This window comes from Dermochelys coriacea, chromosome 1 (genome assembly GCF_009764565.3).
Source record: "Dermochelys coriacea isolate rDerCor1 chromosome 1, rDerCor1.pri.v4, whole genome shotgun sequence".
Lineage (NCBI taxonomy): Eukaryota > Metazoa > Chordata > Testudines > Dermochelyidae > Dermochelys > Dermochelys coriacea.
The window spans coordinates 185,857,057-185,881,809 of NC_050068.2; the positions used below are offsets into that span (position 1 = coordinate 185,857,057).

General features: G+C 47.0%; 1 protein-coding gene across 3 annotated transcripts in view; it reads right to left on the minus strand.

The window, feature by feature from the left end:
• IGSF3 (immunoglobulin superfamily member 3) overlaps positions 1-24,753 on the minus strand; it is a 165,774-nt gene that overhangs the window by 38,853 nt on the left and 102,168 nt on the right. For all 3 annotated transcript variants that reach the window (XM_038405027.2, XM_038405050.2, XM_043509902.1), the window contains 4 exons: positions 18,333-18,743; positions 13,306-13,695; positions 11,128-11,529; positions 6,547-6,951 (listed from right to left, as the gene is read on the minus strand). In XM_038405027.2, coding sequence (XP_038260955.1) covers positions 6,547-6,951; positions 11,128-11,529; positions 13,306-13,695; positions 18,333-18,743 — 1,608 coding nt within the window. The remainder of the gene's footprint in view (positions 1-6,546; positions 6,952-11,127; positions 11,530-13,305; positions 13,696-18,332; positions 18,744-24,753) is intronic.

The window sequence follows — 24,753 nt, forward strand, 5'->3', positions numbered from 1 at the left end:
ATCAGCCCCCTCCGCCCCCCTCCCACATTCATTGCTGTCAAAACCCAAGCAAAAGGGGGAATTTATAGGGAAGAGCTGCAATCACCCCATGTGCCTGCTTCAGGATTAGTCATGAAAGAACTGGCAGGCAAAGACGGGGTACAGGAGGTGGGAGAGGGAATGGGAAGGGCAAGAGAGGACAACGGTAAAAATCAACCCACAGAAGCAGATGCTGCTGCACTTTTATTACAAGCTAATGGCCCACACGTATTACGGTCTCCAAGTCCAGTCCAGTGGTGGAAAGGGGACATGTGGCTGTCAGAGGGCAAAGGACACCGTTAATGGTTTTTTACTTCAATGACCCCCTATACACAGGAGACAAACGGCAGTTGTGCTTCCTAGTCCATTTTATTATGCAGGGTCACTGGGGTGAGAGGAGGTGGCCAATTATGAATGGATTGATAGCAAGGAGTTTTCTACCACTGGCATCTAGATACCGGTATAGTCAAATGAAAGCAGCGGGCATCAGGAAGTCTGAGCATAGCCGGTGAGAGGGGCGTTCAGGAGAGCAAAGGTCACTTGAGCGCATGTTTGCTGGGACCAGGTAAGAAGAGGCTGTGTAAATAAGAGGAAGGGGAAGTCGTTGGCCACCTCTGCACACCAATCCCCTTCTCAAACAGCAAGTTCCTGGTTAACCCTGTGGCCTCTGCCAGCCTTCCTACAGTTCAGCGTTGCTAGCCTGGATGTCCCCACAGGATGCATTAATGCACTCATGTGCCTTGGGGCAGGCCAAAATTCTCAGTGGGCCCCATTTCTTCCCTTTGGATAAAGGGGCTCTTACCCTGGCTGCTGTGCAGGCTCAGAACTTCCCTTCCTAGGAGGAGAGCAGAGGGCCTTTTCCGCTGCATGTGCACATGCACTTGTGTGACTAAGGATAAGACTGCTAGTAGGCTTGCTACAACCCACAGCCCTGATTTGTATGGATCTGTAGCAAAAACACTTCTTGATACTCAAGTTCTGGGTACTCTCAAAGCCAAAGGTCCTCTGCCAAAGGACCTCATCCTTCAGCCACAGAGGACAAAGCTAAGTGTGTTAATACACATGAGGACTGTGACAATTTAATACCACCACAAGACTGCTGAAACCTTCTTGCCAAGAAGAAAAGGAGTACTTGTGGCACCTTAGAGACTAACAAATTTATTTGAGCATAAGCTTTTGTGAGCTACAGCTTATGCTCAAATAAATTTGTTAGTCTCTAAGGTGCCACAAGTACTCCTCTTTTTTTTTGCGAATACAGACTAACACGGCTGTTACTCTGAAACCTGTCTTCTTGCCAAGAGTCATATTCAAATGTCCGAGCCTGTACAGACTGCAACACAGTCACCCATTGTGTACTGCATGACAGAAACAATCTGCTGTCCTTTTCTGATCCCATAGACATGTCACACCTACATGCTGCTCGGAAATGTCGCACTTTGAATTAACAGTTCCCTTTGCCAAAAACTTGGCGGAAAGTTGCCCAGTTTGACAAAGCAAAGGGAATGGAGCAGAATCTCCCTGTGTCTACCAGCCTTGCCCTCAAGTTCCACCTTGCCTGTCCCGAATCTCCTCTCTCACCCAGAAGTCTATCCACATCTCTCTTCTGCCCCTGGCTGGGTCTTGACAATTTTCACCTTCAAAGTCGCAGGAAGCAGAGGGAACGGAACGGGCTAGGGCTCCACTCATCTGAAGCAAGTCTCCTCAGCAAGTCTAGCTGGGCCAATAACTCAGCCCTGTACTGAGTGCCATGGAACTGCAGGAGGGTCACTGGGGTTCACAAAGAACCTTAAGACTCCTCTCTCCCACTCAAGCCGGAGAGATTCAAGTGTGCCAAAGAACTACCGTGCCTGGGCTCTGTAGGGATGAATCTGCCCTGAATGATCACTTACTGGCCAGCGTGGCAGCGCTGTCAGAGGGGATCAGTCAGCACCTCCTTCCCAGCTGGAAAGGGGCGGAGGCACTGGAAGTGAGTGCATAAAGGAGAAGATGGTGGCTTTAGAATGGAGTGGAGCAGGGAGAGAGCACCTTAAGGGACCTGCCTTTGGGACAGAGAGAACACGTTTCAATAGCAGGAGAGAGCCAGTGACAAGAGGAATGTCCCATAGGAAGGGCACAGGTGAAGAGAAATCCCCACGTGCATATCCAGGGCTTATTTCAAGTTCAGACAGAGCTCTGAAGTCATCAGGAGTGCTGCAAGCTGTCTTCGGGGAAGGAGCTGGCCTTGAGTTGTCTTGTTTTATTGTTCTTTCCCGACCATTGGACAGTGTGCTCATGCCACCGGAAAGCAAAGGGAGCCTTGAGAACTGGGAGGAAATGAGGGGAGTGTTGCCATCACTGGCAACACAGCAATTGCCATAGTGGGTCCATCCTGTCTCTGACAAGAGCCAGAACCAGACTGATTTGAATGCCAGTCTGCAGTGACAGGCCAGTGCTTAGACTGCATTACATTACAGGACCTCTTCTTCTCTGAGAGGGATATCTAATGTCTTAACCTGCTCACTTGACTTGCTCATATGCCAACTGGGAGAGAGTGCATGCACAGGAGTGCAACCTTCTTGTGGCTTTAGATCTCAGAACAGGATTTCCTGGGCTGTGTAATTGCACTGATCCAGCCCAGTTCAGTGAAAGAAGCACAATATCCTGAGTCTATCACAACAGGCCTGTAGAAGCAGGCAGGCCATACAGATGAGTTAATGGAAGTTTCCACTCTACCTGCCAATGCACCCTAGAGCAGCGTTTCTCAAACTGGGGTCTGCAAGGGCATTCCAGGGGGTCCATAGTAGAGTAGTACATGGATGTGTGCATTCTGCTTTCATTATTTAGATACATCGGCTGCTGAAAGCCACAGTGAAGAGGTTTTGCATCTGGGAAGTGATAACCTCCCTTATCTTCTTAGCTCTCATAAGGAAGCTGGGCTGGGCCTGGACATTAGCTGGTTGGCACCATCCCAGGAACATTCAGAGCACTGCGGATTTAGTAGGTGGCATTCTTACCTCTGTCAGCAATAAACCAGTTTCCCAATGTGGGGTTGTAAGGTTCTGAGCTGTTGGCAGGATTATCTTTAGGATAAGACATACATCCCCATCTCCCCAATGAGACAAAAAGTGAGATCCTGACCTCCTTTGGTCATTAAAGATCTCACAGTCCCTTTTTACTCTAACTCTCCTACTCCTGCTAATCACTCACATTCGACTGAACTCCAGGGCTGTCTTCCTGAATTCTCAGGGGGATACAGCATTCTTCACTTCACGTCCCTCATTTTTGTAGCGATTCCATGCATTGATAAACAGCATCCATTATACCTTTATAGCCTTTATCTACTGACTCACATACTAACTATTTAGAAATTGTTTTGAAACAGTGCTGAACGGTAAATTAACACCAGTTGTCAGAGTGGTTTAGAATTGCTGACACTTGGCCTCTAAGAACTGAGCCAAGATCACTTTTAGTCACTAGTGGACTAGCTGGTTTGGATCTGAACTGATGACTTGGAGATTAACTTCAGTGTCACATTATTATTTTGAGCCATCCTGGTTTTGCACTTCCAGTTTTGTGTCCACTAGGCCAGTGGTTCTCAACCGGAAGTACACATACCCTTAGGTCTTCCAGGGGGTACATCAACTCATCTAGATATTTGCCTAGTTTTACAACAACAGGCTACATAAAAAGCACTAGTGAAGTTAGTGCAAACTAAAGTTACATATAGACAAAATAAAAAAAATAAGCAATTTTTCAATAAGTTTCTGTGATTCAAAATCAGACATAAAAGTACAAAAGTAAGCAAGTAGTTTTTAAGTGAGGTGAAACTTGGGGGTACACGAGACAAATCAACCTCCTGAAAGGGGTACAGTAGTCTGGAAAAGCTGAGACCCATTGCACTAGGCCGAGCAGCTCTGCTGTAAAAAAGCTGTTCCTCCATACGTGACCTGATGGTTGAGATATGGCTGTGGATAGCTCACTAAGTGCAGAAACTGCCTGACATTGCCACTTGCTTATAAACGGTTATCATTGCAGCCACACACAAGTTATCTGAGTCTGCCAAGCCCTGAGCAGCAATCAGATCCAAACAGTACATTGCCTAGCTTTCAGCCGTATTGCCTCAGGTGCACACTGCTGATCTCTTGCCTTTCTATAGCACCTCACCTCAACACACTTGACAAATTTATTTATATATTGATCACAACTCCCATCACTGTAGACAGTCACTTTTGGGGGAGGAATGAAACAGCCATTTAGTTTAGGACAGGAAATGATAAATAGGATTTTTTTTTAATATTTAAGTTCATTTTGACAATCTTTGACAGAGCTAGGATATTATGATCTCAGAAAACTAAAGTTCAAGATTAATGCACAAGCTGAAGAATCTTGGAAATACGTACTAGCCAGATTTGTATACAACTTATAGATAAGACTTTAGTAAAAAGCTGCATTAGGTTAAAAAAGAGGATGGTATCCTGTTGAATTTTGGTAAACAGGATTATTTACTTGAGTTAGAATTTGTCCAGGGCACTGTGGCTGATGCCCTCTCTCTTGTACATAAGTAGCCATAGCTCTATTTTACTGTCATCTGAAAGCCAGCACCTCAGCAGTGCAGGTCTCACTAGCAGCAGGGTGAGACATTGGTTAAGTATTGACTGAAGGAAGAGGGCTGCCTACTGAATCTCGTATACTACCTGGGTTTTCTCTGGTTTCAGAGTAGCAGCTGTGTTAAGTCTGTATTCGCAAAAAGAAAAGGAGTACTTGTGGCACCTTAGAGACTAACAAATTTATTTGAGCATAAGCTTTCGTGAGCTACAGCTCACTTCATCGGATGCATGAAGTGAGCTGTAGCTCACGAAAGCTTATGCTCAAATAAATTTGTTAGTCTCTAAGGTGCCACAAGTACTCCTTTTCTTTTTGGGTTTTCTCTGGAGATCATCCAGACAAAGAACCAGCAAGACCTGACCTTATTTAGCTTGTAAGAGTGAATGGAATCACAACACAAACGAATGTGGTTTCAGGCAGTGGTTAAGGAGATGGCTTGTGTCTTGGAGGCTGCCTGAGGCACAGAAATGAAACGTGTAAGAGAATGCAATATTGACACGAGGAGCTCAGCAAGAGGAAATGGGAGAGAAGGGACACGCCCTCCTTCCCTTTATTCCCCTATGGGCCATAAACCCACAAACATTACACAATGCTCATTAGACCAGACTTACAACTTGTCTGGAGGTTTGCCAAGCAGCGCTCCGGCCTCAATTAGGAGATGGGATGTGCAACAGATCACAGACACACATTTCATATGCCCTATTAATGCACTAGTAGAGCTTAAGCGCCGCAGGAAGGAGGTGGTAGTTCCATCATGCAAGGCCTCTAGCTGGCCTTTAAATCTCCCCGTGTGTTCTGTGACATGGGTTTCTCTTCTCGGATGGCATTACTAGGAATTCACTCACACACAGCTGCATTACAGAGAGGTGTGTTACTTCAGGGACTATCTCCAACCAAACTTGCTTCCCAGGAAAAAGAACTAAGAAGATGAGAGTCCCCATCCTGACCTCCGGCGTACCCCCGACAATAAGGCACTTATTACAAGGCAGGATAACAGTATGGGAGTCAAGACAAAAAGGAAGGGATTACCTGCACATAAAGAGAGGGATAGTGGAGGTAATGAGGGCACAGGCACTGCAAAAGCAGACTCTCATACTGCAGAGTGTCTGCCGACTAGTCCATGGATAGCCACTCTCGAGTTGGGGAGGAAAGAGGGAAAACCCCCCACAAGAGCAAGGTGTCTGGCTGCACAGGAGTCTAGGGGAGAGGGTGAATGAGTGGAAGAAATTTCCAGTGCAGTAAGAACCTGGGCCACGATTTTCAGAAGTGACTAGTGATTTTGGGTGCCCAAGCTGAATGAGCCTGATTTTCAGAGGACAGGTGCCCAGCACTTTCTGAAAATCAGGCTGCTTTTTGACAAGGTAAAGCTGGGCACCCCAAAATTGAAGTATTCCGAAGCAATCATCCCTTTTGAAAACCTGGGCCCTGCTCTCGAGCAGAGCTTGGCTCTGGATGCAACATATAACCGGAAAAAGCAACTGCACACCACTCACTGAGAAATGCATGCAGACAAGTCTTGGTGGGTGCGTATACACAACTCTCATAATGTCTGACTCCATGACTATGATTAGTACAGCAATATCTAGGGTTAGAGCCCCACCGTGCTAGAGTAAGATATGAGATGCAACAGGTGGGAATAAACGAACAGAGGGAGGAAGAGTAGCAGTGAGAGGAAGGCCCGGTTACATGCACTGTTGTTATGTACAACGTGCAGGTCTGAGGTGTTTTTTCCTTGACATGTAAAGGGACAGTAATGTTAGTAGTCCTTGCTGGCAGCCATAGCTGTATCATCACATCGTTGTTAAAGGAGTTTAGAGCTAGGAGGTTTTTGCCTCTGCCCTTTGGGGAAGGAAAGAGGGCAGAATTTGAGTCATGAAAGTGAGTTTAGTCCTGTTACTTTCATGAGTTCTAATCCTTCAGGACAATGACCGTCAGGGCTCTTACCTGGCCGCAGGACCCGGATCTCTAGCAGGTTGGAGGTCCTGTCTGCCAGTCGTGTCCAACTGCTGTTGTAGTTCTTCCGCCACAACTCGGCCACACACTGGTACTTGCCGGCCTCAGTGTCGCTGGCTCGGCTGATGCTGAGGCGCACGTTGTTGCTGGACTCTGCTTTTTCAATAGCAGTGCGGGTCCGGAAGCCCGTGTACCTGTCTCCCCATTGGACCCCACCGTCCCGAGTGAAGGTGACCAGGTCGTGGAATTCTGTGGTGCCCGCTGGCTGGAAGCGCCATGTCACAGACACTGGGACCCAGGATGGATAGTGCGGCTTGATGATACACTGGAGGTCAAATGATTCATTGTAGGTCACTCCAGGGGTTCTGGATATGGCTGTGACAGCAAAACCAGCCTCTGCAGAGAGAGAGAGAGAGAGAGAGAGAGAGAGAAATGAGTGAGACTGAAGAGAGTTTGGAGAACTTTGTCAAATGAGGCCTGCCACAATGCTATGAATGAGAAATGGTTATAGCAGTGGTTCTCCAATTACACTACAGGGAAAGCTACTGGTGCTTCTCGTTTCCCATTACTAAGTTACCTTAAAAGCACCTAAAACACTTCAAATTCAGTACTTGCTCCACAGGAACTCTCCACGTAAGCCACTGCTGCAGTGCGACAGGGATGGTATTTCATTTCCAACAGGAGAGGAGGTGGCTCCTACAGCCCTGAATGGGAGGGGAAGTGTCGGTGAGAACCTCTCTTCTAACATATGGTCCATACCAGTGGTTTTCAACTCATGGGCTTCAACCTGTGGGCCACTTGCAGTCCAAGCAGCACACAGCTGTGGCCCATGTGACATCTTCATGGCCATACAGGTAGTAATATATATATTATATATATATATAGTGTAGCTGTGGCCCACATAACACACAGAGAGCTGCATATGCAGCCCACAGTGGTAAATAGGTTGACAACCGCTGATCCACACTACCGAAGTACTGAAGAAAGGAACACTGAGCGAATAGGGAGGAAGCTAGTAATCACGGAGAGCCTACACAATAGCCAGACCTAAACTGTAGAAACTGGATGAATGTTTGGTCACTAATCTCACAGCATTCAGACCTGGATTCAATACCCACCTCTTGGCCCAGGCTTTCCTGCAATAGTAACATCGTTCTTTTGTATTAATAATTTTTCCCTGCCCCCAAATCCAAGCCTACCTCCTGGTGGCACCGAAGGGATGATGGGAGGGGAAAGAAGGGACAGCTTGTTGGCATTTATACTCTTGAGAAGTGCCCATCGCTCTAGTATTTGAGCATCAATATAAAAACCCTGAGTTAGAGTGAGGACTCTCTGATTTTAGTCTTCATGTGACGCAGTCACCTAGGCAGCGGCTTTCATTGTCTCTCAATTATAGCTATATTTGGACAATATATAATTTATATACCCATCCACACCCTATATAATACATATTTTCTGGATTACATTTTTCAGAGTTTTTGTTTTGCTTCAGGGTGTTTTAAAACTAACACATTAAGGTGTGAGGACAATATAGTCTTAATTAACTAGTGTAAATTCTGAATTTACACATTTTATGAAGCCCTCAATGCAGTCCCGAGGATGCAGTCCCATACATGGATCCAACAGAAGCAGAAATATTTGATATGTCAGAATAGATTATCAGCCTACTAGGTGCTGTAAATTACTGCCAAAGAGAATTCTTCATTGCCTTGAATGCAATATCAAGACAGATTACAAACCTACGGAAAACTGGCCAGGTGTCAAAAGGAAGGAATATTCTTTGCACTCAGACTACTCAGGAGATGGTACCTTCTGACCTTAGGGTTAAATAGATATTAATTAACAACAGTAGGCAGTTCAGACATTAATTGCAGTAAGCAGATTAAATTCCACATGCCAGACTTGCCAGAGAGCAGCCACTGAGATCTCTGCACACTTATAGCAAGAGGGCTCAGGAATCCTAATAATCAAAAGATGTCACCATGGCAGGGTTCCAGGCCATGTAATTACTGCAAAAACAGGTCAGCCTTTGGGATTAAAGCTTTTAGAAATGTGTTTAATGATTATCCAGGAGAAGAAGAAGAGGCCCAGTGAGCTGCCCGCATTGCAAGATCTCTGCATCTCATTACCACATAAAATGTGGCAGCCATCCTACACAGGGAAGTACATATCAGGCCCAGTCCAGAGCATTGCCAAGACGTCAGACCCTAGTACTGGAGACTGAAGGTTTAATTTTTACAAGGTCATTTGGTCTTGTATAGTTAGGCCTGGTCTACATTTAAAAATTAAATAGACCAATCTTGGTCACTCAGGGCTGTGAAAAATGTTGTGAGAGCCATAGTTAGATTGGCCTAACCCCCAGAGTAGATGCAGCTACGTGGACAGAAGAATTCTACCGCTGGCTCAGCTATTACTTTTCGGAGAGGTGGCAGAAAACCCCTTCCGTTGATGTGAGAAATATCTACGCTACAGCAGCATAGCTGCACCGCTGTCGTGGCTGCTGTAGCAGCTGTAGTGCAGACATACCCTTAGTCTGGGCAAAGGAGCATTATGAAAGGACTTCTCGACTGCCATGCAGGAATCAGATCTGCATTCTCAGGCTCTCAACTTTCATGTGTTCATTACATCCAGCAAACAGCTTTCTTCTACAGCGACCAATTGCCCTGACTAAATACAAAAGAGGAAGGGGAAGTGGGGCTTCCTTCAATGCCATGTTTTCTCCCCTCATCAGTTCCTGATCCAATGAATGAGCCCAGGGCTCTGTAGAAAGCTTTCCCCCTCTCCCCCACATTGATCTACCAAGAACACCTCAATCCTGGCCTGCAGCACACATGCTATTTCAAGCTCTGGGACTCCTCACAGCTTTCCCTGTGCCCCTTAGCTCCGATAGGCAGCATTTCTTACTATTCCAGCTCTAGGAGCACCCTTAACACAACTCTGTCCGTGTACACATCATCAGAGGACAGCTATTCCCCAACGGCTTGCAGGGGCCAAGATCTCTAGCATTCTGCAAAGGGTGGCAGGACCCTCACATGTTCAGACGCTTTTGGTCTCCTCTGGCTGTAGTAATAAAAAACACTACCCTCTTTAGCATGGGCCCGTCGAGTATCACAAAGCACTTTACAAATATTAAGAGGGGGAAAAAAAAATCAGACTTGTCAGACATTTTCTCCTTCAAATTTTATTGGGCTGTAGTAGCACCTCTTGGTTATATAAACAGGAACTAGTTATGACCTGTCAATCTGAGATTTCTCTGGAAGAGGGAATTGCAGTGGAAGGTCCATTTATTAACTTTTAATTTCATTTTCTGGAACTACTAGGAAGTTTTACACAGCTCACTTTCAACAAGTAGAATGAATTAATGAACGTGACACTCACATTTTAGAACCAGGTCACTCCAATTACAGTCTTACTAACTTCCCCATGCACACCCCACTCCATCCCCCTACTCTTCAATTCTGGCATGAAATTAGCTACCAGCTTCACCAGACTACACAAAGTATAAATTAAGATCTTCAGCTGATTCTCAGCTATGCTGATTTACACCAGCTGAGAAACTGGCCCTAATTCTTCATTACCCAGGAATCTTGCCAGCTTCTATAAGTTCGAAAGCAATGCTTTCTAGCTCTAGACAGAATAACTCTTAAGAACAGGTCAGAACTGAAGGGGAGGAGGGAAAAGCAAGATGCTAATCAGAATGTGATATGATTTTAAAGGTCTTCATTAATACCATATAGCACTGGAAAGCTGCGAATCCATCCTAACTTTCCAATCACAACATACTGCGATTGTTTATAGCCCTGGCATTTTGCATGATATCAGGCTTTCAAGAATAGTTACTGGTTCTTCAGACCTGCAGGGCATTTTTGGCATTGGTCTGGCATTTACTATAGCAAGATCTAGACAAGACCAGTGAGAGTCTAAATCCATGCAGTTCCCAAAATACCCTCCTTTAAACCGTGTGGTTTTTACTGTATTCAACACTCAAAGGGATTAGTTGTGAGAACAGGGCACCAGCAATCAGGACTCCTGGATTCTATTCCCACTTGGCCAGTAGACTCAACTGTGTGGTCTTAGGCCAGTCGCTGAGGGCCTGATTTTCAGATGTGTAGAGGGCAGCTACTGTCGACATCTGATGGAGTTGTAGGTGCTCAGAATTTCTGAGAGTCAAGCCCACAGCCTCCCTGCACTTTACCCTCCTCATCTGGAGAGTGGAGATAATATTTACCTAGTCCACAAAGAAGCCGGAAGGCTTAACATTCACAAGGTGCTACAGAAGTGGCAAGTGCCATTAACCATCCTACTTCCTACTCTGTCTCTCTAATGCCACACACTGGAGTTCCCCGGTAATATGACGTGCTGCACTCCTCCAACAAAGGCACAATGACTCCCACTCAGAAACAAGTTTCCCCCACCAGAAGCATGCCCCTCCCTCTAACGCTTAGCTCTGTAACCACACAGTGCAAGCCAGCAATGCCTGAGACCGCCTCCTGACTTTGCTGTAATCAAAACCCCAGGAGGGTGAGGGGCTGGAAAGCATTGCAGAGTCACCACAGCGCCTCTGGTACTCACCCAGAGCAGTGATGGATATGGGCGTGCTAGCGTGCCGCTCCCCAATCATCTGCCACTCCCCGTCTTGCGTCCGTGTCCACTCAGTCACACGGCACTCATAGTGGCCCTCATCTGCTTGGACACTGTTGAAGATCTCCAGGGTGAAGGAGCCAGGCCGCACCTGCTCCAGCTGGATGCCCCCATAGCTGCTACGTTCTGAGTAAGAGGGACCTGGCTGCAGCGTGCCATCCCGGTCCAGCCGCACAACATCACTGCGTCTGTTCTGCTCATCCACAAGTTGCCAGGTGACGGAGAGATGGCTTTGGGGCCCAAATCCCGAGCGCACACTGCAGCCAAAGCGCAGGCTCTCCCCCTCTAGGACATTGCTGGCATTGTTGGTCATCTCCACGGAGATGCTGGTCTCTAAAGAGACAGAAGAGAAACGTGTCACATGGAGGAGGGGGTTATACTCGTCCATTTGCCAGTATGCAAGACAGACAGACTTTGGAAGCAGTTCTTCCAAACATAGGTGTATGAAACGACACACACACTGGATCCGCATGTGGCTAACTCGTGTGTACAAATATCCAAAGCATGCACATGGCCAAGGACTCGCTACTGGGGAACTTGTGTGCCTAAGGGCAGGGAGGGCCAAACTTTGAAAATCTGTCCCATTACTGCCTGTGAGGAGTCGCAACGTCTTCTGATCACAGGACCAGGACAAGACTGTAGAAGAGGAATGTGCTGAAAACATGGGTGTCACTACTGGTACAATAACTCCTGGTTCTGCCAAAAGGCTTCCAAACCCATTTGATTGACAACCATCACAGAATTCCGATCATCTTGCTATTTCCAATTCCTACGCAGTTTTCGCAGTGTTCTCTCTCAAACTACCAGAGCTTGCTATCAATGTTTTATGCCATCAGAAAAGTGGGATCCTGAAGTTTCCAGAGATATGAAGACTTATGGCTTGATTTTCACAGCTGCTGAGTGCTGGTAATGCCCACTGCTTTTTGTGGGAGTTGCAGATGCTTAGCACCTTTGAATAAAACATTAAGTCCTGTTAGTTTGTTTCTAGCACTGGTGGTTATGAAATCTCACATATGAAATCTGTTATAGTTCTAGTCGAGAAGTGTTACTTTTTAGGCATCAATCCAATCCAGGACTTCTGGCTAGTGTAATTTTCAATCCCAAATGAACAAGAGTCCATGCTAAGAGAGTAAAGGACTACAATTGACCCTTATGTCAGGATAAATGGCTTCAGGACAAGCTGCACCTCACTACAAGATTAATAAATGGGAGGTAAAAATTACATAAAAGCCTTTCTCAGCTACTCCTTTGTTTGCTCAATATATATTGTTGGGTTAACTTTGAGGATACTTGCATGGCTTGTCACATCAAAGTTATTTGAGTTGGAGAGAAAGAGCAAGACAAAGGAAATGAATGAATCAGAGGACTAGCTCTTCTTGCCCTGTCTTTTCGGTATTTATCACACCCCCTCCGACACACAAAAGGCATTCAAACAGGGTCAGACAAGAATGTTTTCACTAGGCTGGCTGAGTGAGGCATCCAGGGACAGAGTTGGATCTTTGTGCTAAAGAGTGAATGGTGGCTTGGGAAGGATGCAGTTGTTTCTGATTCTTGACCCACGGCACATCTCCTCCGATCTGAGGAGCTGATGGGATCTCCTGCAAGAGCACCAAAGCAGGGGCAACTGAGCAGCAGGCACTAACACATTTCCAGTGGCTGGGCTGCTTCCTGGATGAACTGGGAGCTGGTTTAGAACCAGCAGCACTCCCGATTCAGCCTTTTAAGATGGGGTAACCCTTAAAGTTCCCAGCTTCCTGCTGGGAGGTGGGAAGAGTGGGAGAATAAAGACAGGGTCCCCATTCCCTGCTCCAGCAAAGATCCCAAACTCCCTTCTCTGCTATCGAGAACTACAACCTGGGGCAAACACCAAGACAAGGGCCAATTTTTCCAGCCTAAGAACCCGAGTAGTGGATACCTCCCTCCCTGGCTTTAAAGATCTTTTTGGCTGGGTTTCTATACCTCACCAACAAGCCTTCACTGTGCATGAACTTCTCTGGTTGGGGTCCCACCCCAGGTGACAACAGCTAAGTTTCTCAGGCAGTCTCTGCTTTGCATGGGAGGGCACACGCAGACACAGCACCTTGCAGAAGCATGCCAATCTCTACTTACTGAGGGGCAAGACCGTGATGGGCGTGTTCTTCGGCCGCTTGCTCTCCTTGTCAATGAAGTCCCCCATCACCGTCTTCTCCCGCTCCGTCACCCGGCAGTTGTATTTGCCACTGTCCTCCAGGCGGAGGCGGTAGATCTTTAGAACAAAGACATTGTCGCTCTCCTTGGCAACCTTGAGCTGCCCCAGGGCCTCACGCTGGGCAAAGTCACTGTTGAGGATGGGCACGGCGTTGGGCCCCAGGCTGGCAATCAGGGAGCTGTTGAAGGCCCATGAGATGGAGAAGTAGCGTTCTGGGATGTTCTGCGCCTCCAAGATACACCGGAACTCCACAGGCTCACCCACCGTGTATGTCCGCTTCTCTGTCTCCAACCGGACACTGAACTCCTTATCTGGAGAGAGATACACCAACGCGCAGCAGCGTCACTGCAGCACTGCACATATGGAGGGGACCCTCACCCAAGAGGCAGACTGGGCAGCAGGACACTTCCATGCTTCATTTTAACCCACTTCTCAGCCACCCCGCATCCCACATGTACCCTATGTTCATGCCCCTGCGTCCCTCCCTGTTACCTCTGCCATTAACATACAGTCAACACAGTACTTAAGCAGAGGTGTAGAGTGCAAGCAATTGCTGCCTGGGAGAACACAGTGCATCTCATCCTCAGGAGGAGAAGCAGCCAGGTGCTAGGTTTGCAAAAGCTGCAATCACAGTCAAACCAGGAGCAGGGGAGAGAAGGAATAGCTCATTTTTTTTCAGCCTTTTTATATTAGAAGCGCTGTTATAGTCAGAAGAATGACTCCAAAACATACTCTCTCAATAACCCTGACTTCTTATATAAAACTGTACAGATACCCCTTTGAAATGAGTACTAGTTCTGTTTTTTAGAAACTGGGATAGAGGGGTTCAGAGGGTGGGAGGGGGATCAGTGTGGGAAAGCGGGATACCGGGAGGAAGCACAGGCAGGAATGTCTGTGAGGGGAGGGCTCCTGCCTCATACTGGGAATGAGGGGCGATCAACAGGTTATCTCAAGTGCTTATATACAAATGCACAAAGCCTTGGAAACAAGCAGGGAGAACTGGAGGTCCTGGTGATGTCAAGGAATTATGACGTGATTGGAATAACAGAGACTTGGTGGGATAACTCACATGACTGGAGTACAGTCATGGATGGTTATAAACTGTTCAGGAAGGACAGGCAGGGCAGAAAAGGTGGGGGAGTAGCACTGTATGTAAGGGAGCAGTATGACTGCTCAGAGCTCCGGTACGAAACTGTGGAAAAACCTGAGTGTCTCTGGATTAAGTTTAGAAGTGTGTGCAACAAGAGTGATGTCATGGTGGGAGTCTGCTATAGACCACCGGACCAGGGGGATGAGGTGGATGAGGCTTTCTTCCGGCAACTCACGGAAGCTACTAGATCGCATGCCCTGATTCTCATGGGTGACTTTAATTTTCCTGATATCTGCTGGGAGAGCAATACAGCGGTGCATAGACAATCCAGGAAGTTTTTGGAAAGCGTAGGGGACAATTTCCTGGTGCAAGTGCTAGGGGAGCCAACTAGGGGGAGCGCTTTTCTTGACCTGCTGCTCACAAACCGGGTAGAATTAGTGGGGGAAGCAAAAGTGGATGGGAATCTGGGAGGCAGTGACCATGAGTTGGTTGAGTTCAGGATCCTGACGCAGGGAAGAAAGGTAAGCAGCAGGATACGGACCCTGGACTTCAGGAAAGCAGACTTTGACTCCCTCAGGGAACAGATGGCCAGGATCCCCTGGGGGACTAACATGAAAGGGAAGGGAGTCCAGGAGAGCTGGCTGTATTTCAAGGAATCCCTGTTGAGGTTACAGGGACAAACCATCCCGATGAGTCGAAAGAATAGTAAATATGGCAGGCGACCAGCTTGGCTTAATGGTGAAATCTTAGCGGATCTTAAACATAAAAAAGAAGCTTACAAGAAGTGGAAGGTTGGACATATGACCAGGGAAGAGTATAAAAATATTGCTCGGGCATGTAGGAAAGATATCAGGAGGGCCAAATCGCACCTGGAGCTGCAGCTAGCAAGAGATGTCAAGAGTAACAAGAAGGGTTTCTTCAGGTATGTTGGCAACAAGAAGAAAGCCAAGGAAAGTGTGGGCCCCTTACTGAATGAGGGAGGCAAGCTAGTGACAGAGGATGTGGAAAAAGCTAATGTACTCAATGCTTTTTTTGCCTCTGTTTTCACTAACAAGGTCAGCTCCCAGACTGCTGTGCTGGGCATCACAAAATGGGGAAGAGATGGCCAGCCCTCTGTAGAGAGAGGTGGTTAGGGACTATTTAGAAAAGCTGGACGTGCACAAGTCCATGGGGCCGGACGAATTGCATCCGAGAGTGCTGAGGGAATTGGCGGCTGTGATTGCAGAGCCCTTGGCCATTATCTTTGAAAACTCGTGGCGAACGGGGGAAGTCCCGGATGACTGGAAAAAGGCTAATGTAGTGCCCATCTTTAAAAAAGGGAAGAAGGAGGATCCTGGGAACTACAGGCCGGTCAGCCTCACCTCAGTCCCTGGAAAAATCATGGAGCAGGTCCTCAAAGAATCAATCCTGAAGCACTTAGAGGAGAGGAAAGTGATCAGGAACAGTCAGCATGGATTCACCAAGGGAAGGTCATGCCTGACTAATCTAATCGCCTTTTATGATGAGATTACTGGTTCTGTGGATGAAGGGAAAGCAGTGGATGTATTGTTTCTTGACTTTAGCAAAGCTTTTGACACGGTCTCCCACAGCATTCTTGTCAGCAAGTTAAGGAAGTATGGGCTGGATGAATGCACTATAAGGTGGGTAGAAAGCTGGCTAGATTGTCGGGCTCAACGGGTAGTGATCAATGGCTCCATGTCTAGTTGGCAGCCGGTGTCAAGTGGAGTGCCCCAGGGGTCGGTCCTGGGGCCCGTTTTGTTCAATATCTTCATAAATGATCTGGAGGATGGTGTGGATTGCACTCTCAGCAAATTTGCGGATGATACTAAACTGGGAGGAGTGGTAGATACGCTGGAGGGGAGGGATAGGATACAGAAGGACCTAGACAAATTGGAAGATTGGGCCAAAAGAAATCTAATGAGGTTCAATAAGGATAAGTGCAGGGTCCTGCACTTAGGATGGAAGAATCCAATGCACCGCTACAGACTAGGGACCGAATGGCTCGGCAGCAGTTCTGCGGAAAAGGACCTAGGGGTGACAGTGGACGAGAAGCTGGATATGAGAGTCAGCAGTGTGCCCTTGTTGCCAAGAAGGCCAATGGCATTTTGGGATGTATAAGTAGGGGCATAGCGAGCAGATCGAGGGACGTGATCGTTCCCCTCTATTCGACACTGGTGAGGCCTCATCTGGAGTACTGTGTCCAGTTTTGGGCCCCACACTACAAGAAGGATGTGGATAAATTGGAAAGAGTACAGCGAAGGGCAACAAAAATGATTAGGGGTCTAGAGCACATGACTTACGAGGAGAGGCTGAGGGAGCTGGGATTGTTTAGTCTGCAGAAGAGAAGAATGAGGGGGGATTTGATAGCTGCTTTCAACTACCTGAAAGGGGGTTTCAAAGAGGATGGCTCTAGACTGTTCTCAATGGTAGCAGATGACAGAACGAGGAGTAATGGTCTCAAGTTGCAATGGGGGAGGTTTAGATTGGATATTAGGAAAAACTTTTTCACTAAGAGGGTGGTGAAACACTGGAATGCGTTACCTAGGGAGGTGGTAGAATCTCCTTCCTTAGAGGTTTTTAAGGTCAGGCTTGACAAAGCCCTGGCTAGGATGATTTAACTGGGACTTGGTCCTGCTTTGAGCAGGGGGTTGGACTAGATGACCTTCTGGGGTCCCTTCCAACCCTGATATTCTATGATTCTATGATTCTATGATCAGGGCAGGGGGCAAGGGGTTGGGTCACAGGAGGGGGTGCAGGCTCCAGGCAACGCTTACCTCAGGCAGCTCCCAGAAGCAGCAGCAGCATGTCCCCACTCAGGCTCCTATGCAAAGGTGCAGCCAGGCATTTCTGTGCACTGCCCCCACCCACAGGCGCTGCCCCACAGCTTCCAATGGTGCAATTCCTGGTCAATGGGAGGTGCAGAGCTGGCGCTTGGGGCAGGTCCAGCATGCAGAGCCCCCGGCTGCCTCTTTGCCTAGGAGCTGGAGGGGGGATATGCTGCTGCTTCCGGGAGCTGCACAAGGCCAGGGCAGGCAGGGAGTCTGCCTTAGCCCTGCTGCGCTGCCAACTGGACTTAACTTTTACCCAGAGCTACCAGGGTTCCTTTTCGACCGGACGTTCCTGTTGAAAACTAGATACCTGGCAACCCTAGAATGTTCCCTTCTTCAGGATTTCTCAATTATAGAACATCGGTGCAGATCCAAAGCCTCTCTAGGGAGACAAATGCACTCCTGGGGAGGGGGAGGTCTCTGGACACTCCAAGGACAGAGGCCAAAAAGAGATTAGCCCCTTGCAATAGGAAATGTTGAGTGATAGGAAGCCTATTTTTGGAGGCCTCTGTTTGCCAGAAGCTGGTAATGGGCGAAAGGGAATGAATCACTATTACAGCACATCTAGTGACACCTGTCCTTCCTATCAGCAATAAAGCTGTTCTGGTGACCGTCTTGAGAATGTCCTGCCCCTGGCCACCTCAGGTTCCACCCAGGAAACTGTTAATGAGATCACCTCAGATGATTATAAACATTGTGACAAGCACAGGGAGAGAGTTGGATTTTGCGGTAGCCAAGGCCCACAACATTTATGGCTTTCTCCTGTCTAATGTTAAGAATGACTCTGGCAAGAGGGCTTTCATGACTTTCCTAAGGAGACTATTCTGTAGCCAAACCAAACTTCACTGATAGCAGCACACACAGGCAGCGAGGCTAGGCAGGCTGAGCTAGTCACCCAATGGCCTGCTCAGTACCTGAGAAGTCTCTTGTAAGTGGAGCTCTCACACATTCCCCACTCTCTTCCTTATTGCACCACCCACTGCTCCTCCTGATACCAGTCCAAGAGAAAGAAAACCCTGCAGATACCGACCAGTGGCTTGGACGTTGACGATGGTGCCCTCGGAGCGCTTGCGGGTCATGGCGTACCAGGACTTGTCAGGGTCCTGGATCCACTCAGCTGCCTCGCAGTAGAACTCGCCCTGGTCTGATGGCTGGAGGTTGTAGACGGTGAGTTTGGAGGTGGTCTCTCCCACCTTGTCTAGGCGGACATCGCCGGTGGTCTGCCTCTGCGCATAGGTGCTGCCCGCCCGCAGGACAAAGTCGCGGCTCAGGGAGATCACCTCCACTGGAGGCTCGCCCGCTTTCTGGCGGTACCAGGAGATGGAGAGGTGACTGTGTTGGGATGTACTCTTAGACACCTCGCATTTCAGCTCCAGAGAGTCGCGTTCCACTTTGTTTAGTGTCTGTGGAACTGAGGTCACCCTCAAGGAGTCTGGAATAACTGCAATAAAGAGAATGAAGACAAGGAGGAGATGAGAAAACAAATCTTTAGTGGTAGCAGCGTTAAGAAACCTCTGAGCCAAGGGAGCGACTAAAGGCTGGATTCTTTAAAGGAGCACTGGGAAGGTGGTTTCTATTTACAGTTCCAGCGACTCCGACATCAGAGATGGAAAGTGCTATTAGGCCACATCTAGTCCTCCTCAAAGCCCTCAGCCCATGCAGATTGTTACCAACAGCATATTTTCTGGTGCTTTGTTTAGTCCACTGCTAAATGCCCCCAAGCTACCATACAGGGCCTTCTATCACTTCTCTTGGGTTACTGTTGTGTAGCTTAATAGATCCTACTTACTGACAAGGACACTTATCAGATACAGCCTATGTGGTCCTCTTAATTCCATGCCTTCAATCCTTGTCATAAACCTCTGGACCACCCTTAATAATCACTCCCCCGCTCTCCTTGGCATTCCCATCCTTCAAAATACTTGTATGTCATTGCTAGGACCTTTGCCCCCGTAGGTCATTGTTTGGCCAAGTAGACATATTTAAGATCTTATAATTTTCCCTTTAAAAAAAGTCAGGAGACAATTCTTCTCTCCCTTGTTTATGTCTATCCACATTTTAACTCCCTCAGCAAAATGGCGTTACTGCATTTAGAGGAAGCTGGCTCCTCTGAGGGCAGCAGTGCAAACCCTCAATAGTCAATTGCCTGTGTCCTTCTTAGACAGACAGACAGACATCAGGGAATTGGCAAAAGGCTATTAGACACATGTCAAGTTGATATAGCAAATGGACAGGAAATAAATGCCATGTATCCCATTAAGAAATAGGAGTAATTTCCCCACTGTCTATTTCTACAACAAAGATTAGCTATGAAAGGGAAACACACGGAGATCCAGGGAGACGGAAAGATAATTAACAAAACAGGCAAAGAGTCCAACACTTGAGAGAGAAAAATCTGTTTGCACAGAATCCACATCTTCTGGCTACTTAACCAGAGAATTTCTCTCACACCTCCCCTGGCCCTCCCTTCCTTTTATTCCGAAGGATAGGTTGGGGAGGGAGATGACCACTGGATTTGAAGGGGCACTAATGCCAAGATCAAAAGCACAAAAACACGTAGAGCAACGCATCCAGTTACATCTACTTTTGAATTTATTTTTTAGAAACAGACTATTTCAAGTTGTTTTAAAAAGGGAAAGGTTTCTAGACTGTCTGCAAAGCAAAGGACCAAAGATGAACAAAAGGCAGAGTGGTAACAGTTATCTTCTGGAGCCTACAGATTGGCAGCACCAGTGACTCTGCTGCTGCTCATAGTTTTGATAAGTACCAGCAGAGTGAAATTAACATGTCTCTGTCCAGTTCCACAGCCGATACTGTGAGTTGCAACAAGTCAGACACTGGAGCTATTCACGGGTGAGGACTCAAATAATGAGAAAGGGGAGGGATTAGCAAGGAGGTGGAGGAAGTGAGGGACAGAGAACATCTCCTGACCAGCAGGGAGAGGGGAGGTGCTTTCAGTGTCATCAACTATTTACTAGCTAGAGACTGTTATGAAATGGAGTCCCCACAAGAGGGACAGTACCATGGTAGAAATCCCTTTCTTACCAGGTCACTGCCCCTGGATATCAGCAGCAATGCTGATCCTCTTCCCTTTTTCTCCCCACCCGTCCATTATTTTCTCACACATTGCCCACTAGGTAAAGACACTGGAACCTACTCCACTAGGTAGTTGGTGTCAGACACATTTCTCAAGTCCCATCCTACCCAGATGTCCGAGTGAAAGGGTCAGTTTCCCCTGGCCTTTGCTTTTAAGCTCAGCAACGGCCATGACAGGCAGCAAATAACTTATTCACCACTCTTTCCTGATGAGATTTAAATGATCATTTAAAACCCATCTGAATACTTTTCCAGAGCAGCTCAGTTCCTCCTCTCTGCCCTGCAGTCCTGGGGCTCTCTTGTAATGGTTTTATATTATTAAATACATTAAATCTGAGTGTCATCTTGCTCCAGTCTCTTTCCTGCTGTGGTGCCTCAAAGGAGGGTATCTTTGCTACGCTGGCCTCTGTGGGATATAGAGCAAGGAGTGGAAACAGTTTGGAGAAAGAAATAAAAGCATAAGACACTTCTCCACTAACATGACTGCTGCAATACCTCATGTTATTGCTTTCCTGAGTCCTTCCTTCACCTATGTATCTCCATATTTATAACACATCCATCACTGAGATTCGAGAGCTCTACATACCCCCCATTATGACATTCTTGAGTCCCCCCACAACTTTACCAATGTACCTCAATCCTGCCCAGCTAAATACACTGCTATTCCACTCCCTGCCTGTGAGAGCTTGCCTACACTTATGATGCCGTCAGCGTACCTCCCACCTGCCCGCGAAGCAGTAGCTATGTCGATGGGAGAAACCCTCCCATTCACATAGCGCTGTCTACACGGGGGATTAGGTCAGTATAACTGCGTCGCTCAGGGGTGGGGATTTTCCTCATTCCTAAACGACAGTTATACTGACGTAAGTTTGTAGTGTGGACCATGGCTTAGTGAAAGCCACTGCAAATCCTAACATACAGGCGTCACTCATACCGCGAAGTGAGCCAGATTACTCTCAATTAGGGTACATGGGCTGGGTCTATAAAGTTTGGGTCACACTCTCCCCATACACTACAGTAGAACTCCCACTGAAAACAAACAGGAGGCGTGTAAAAAAGATGGATGCTAAACTATAGCTTTTATATTAGTAACCACACTTGAAGCTACTGTTGCATTCAACATCAGTGGGGAAAGGATAATTCAGGGTACTTCTAGGACCATGCATGTCCTTTGTTTATTAAGCCACTATTGCATGCAGTTACAGATTTTCACACACAGTGTACCACTTATGGTCACAAATGCACACTTAAGTATCATATAATTAAGTGTAAGCATCACCATCATTTACAAAATTTATGAAGGATCCTGAAGAGGTGGGCCTTTCAGAGAAGTCAAATGCATGGGGAAATGGGGTTTTTGGTGTTCTGAGGGTGATATAATATTGTTTTGGTCATTTATGGCAAATGGTTAGACAAACACCTGTCAGGGATGGTCTAGGTATATTTGGGTCCTGCCTCAGCGTGGAGGAATGGACTAGATGACGTCTCGAGGTCCCTTACACCCCCATCTTTCTATAGTTCTATGCCAAGTCTCGGAGACCCACTAACGACGTATTATGGATGTTATCCACTGGAATATCTGTTCACCCGACAGAGTGGGCTGGAGTTTATTCTGACTCAGACACCGACTAAATCCCCGGATCGCTTTGGAGTTCAGAATATTTATTAATGATGAGACTGTACACGGCAAAAGTGATCACTTAACTCATTTTAAAAAAGCAAATTAGACTTGCAAGTAACAGAGAATAATGAATAGGGAACTCTTCTACAATGTCACTTTTGAAAGTCACTGTGAGCATGACGTCACACTCACAGGGGCACATTTCAGAAAAACATATTTCGAGCCCGTTTCCTTGCCCAGGTTTGATAGAATATGCTGGATAGCATCCTAAGAAGTCAGAGGTAGTTTTACTTGTCCAGCAGAATGAACCAGGGCATGTTGTTGCTGCAGAGTTAGCTTGAGTGACCAGCCCACAGATTAGCCTACCCTAGATGTGAGCAGCCACACTATCAAGCTATATCTGAGTTACTGTGTCCTCACTAGTGCTGTGTTCACCTGGAGGTGTGGCTAGGACTTCTGGGGGCAGATTCCATGGTTCTCTGTGCTACAGTTAAGATGAACTGCTCTATGATCCTTCCCAATGAATTATGGGAGAACCTGCCTGTCCTTCTGGGCACACAGAGGGGACTTGTGGAGGACTATCAATGCTTTAGCCTGTGTCTTCACAGCCAAGTGGGCAGGTTACTAGCCCAAGTGAAAATCTCACTGGGGCTTTGGCCTATACCCCAGACAGGATGGCTAATCTGGGGTTAAAGCACCACCAGCTCAGGTCAGAAGTTTGTGTGTGTGGACAGGATGAGAGCTGGGACAACAGCAGAGGAAAAGCCTGGGTTAACTTTGCATTGAAGACATGCCCTACAAATCTGGCCAACAGAGCTGTTGGCTAAAGAGTGGCCATTTGAATCCAGCAGGAATGGGTCAGAACACCAATGGACCTGATTCCAACAAGAATGCTGCAGTGAGGAACAGAGGTGAGGGAACGAAGGTGGGACACAGCGACAAGGCAGCTGGGCAGCATGTTAAGAGGAACAGGGAAAACACAAGACCAGGTGGCTGGGCAGTATGCCCAGGAAAGAAAGGCAGCAGAAAATCATGTGCACAGGGAAGAGGACAAGGCCCAGTCAAGAGAGGCTAGGCAGAAAAGAAGCATGTACAAAGGAGCAGGGACAGAGAGATTAATCAAACGGATTGAGATCTCCTACCGCCACTCTGGAGCCAAAAGATGCTTGGAATTGCTAGAGTAGACAGTGTCAATTTTTTTATTGAAAAAAAGCAAGACAGCTAAAAATACAGGGCTCCCTAATATTTTCCACACCCACAGTTGACACCACGTGGTATATAAATCACAGAGAGGAAGGAAGGTGGTCCTTGAGGCACACTCTTTCAAAGGTAACGGTCCACATTATGGAAAAGTTTGAGAGCAAGTGTAATAATAGGAGCTGCCACGAGGTGGCGTCAAGATTTCAGCAAGAATTGTGTTTAGGCAAGAGATTCTGGTAAAGCCCCTCTGCCCTACTGTGAAGATGAGAAATGCTGCTGAGAGAAATGCTTTAGCTTCTCTTGCAGTTGGACAAAAATATCTATCTCTTCCCAATAAATCCTGGAAACAAATTGTCCATTCATAAAGCTTCTAAACATGCCACAAAAGTGTAAATATTAGCCCTCTGTAGGATAAAACATTAACCCTATTTCACAGCTGGGAAATCGAGGCACGGAGAGGTTAAGAGACTAGTTTAAGGTCTCACAACAAGTCAGTGGCAGAACTGGGATTACATACAAGTTTCTGGCTCTACTTCCTGTGCTTAATCACAAGTCCATGGCATCTCTCGGATATTAATCTCAGAAGGGAAGAATATCATGTATTTTGCTACTAACCCCATCTGCAACAGTGTCCCCTTGCCCTGTGCTGATGCAGTAGCTCCATACTGATGGAGCTGTGGCCACCAGAGTGGTCATTCTTCCACATTTTCTCTCGGGACTCCACAAAAGATAAGTCATCTACAAAAGGAGGTGTGACCACGTGAGCTGCACACCAGAGGAAAACTGGGAATTCACCAACATTTTGCGGATTTAGGCAAATCAATAAACCTCAGCTTCCCCCTCTGTAAAATGAGGATAATGCAACTCTAGAAGCAGCGTGGGTTGGTGGACAAGACACTGGACCTGAAGGCAGGTCAGAGGCAGAACCAGACATCGAACCCATATTTCCTGTGGGTGACTGTGGGCAACTCGCATCACCTCTCTGCCATTTTCCCTCCCACACTTTGCCTTAACACAGACTATAAATGGTTTCAGAGTAGCAGCCGTGTTTTTCTTTTTTGCGACTACAGACTAGGAGTACTTGTGGCACCTTAGAGACTAACAGATTTATTTGAGCATAAGCTTTCGTGAGCTACAGCTACAGCTCACGAAAGCTTATGCTCAAATAAATTTGTTAGTCTCTAAGGTGCCACAAATACTCCTTTTCTTTTTTACAGACTATAAACTGTCCAGGGCAGGGACCCTCTCCTTACTGTGTGCATGCAGTGCCTAGCACATTGGGGACCTGATCTCAGTTGGGGGTCTATGAGTGCTATTTTAATACAAATAAACTAACAACCACCATCACCACCTGTCTTTTTCACATAACTATTTAATGTTTTTACAAATCTTCAAGACCTTTGACAAACAGTGTAAAAGTGGTATGTACTCTAGGACATTGTCCCAGGTCCATGGCTGCGTATTCCATATAGTATGGATGGGTCTGAGTTTTGCCAAGTGCCAAGCAAGGACTATTTAGCCAAAACATAACCCT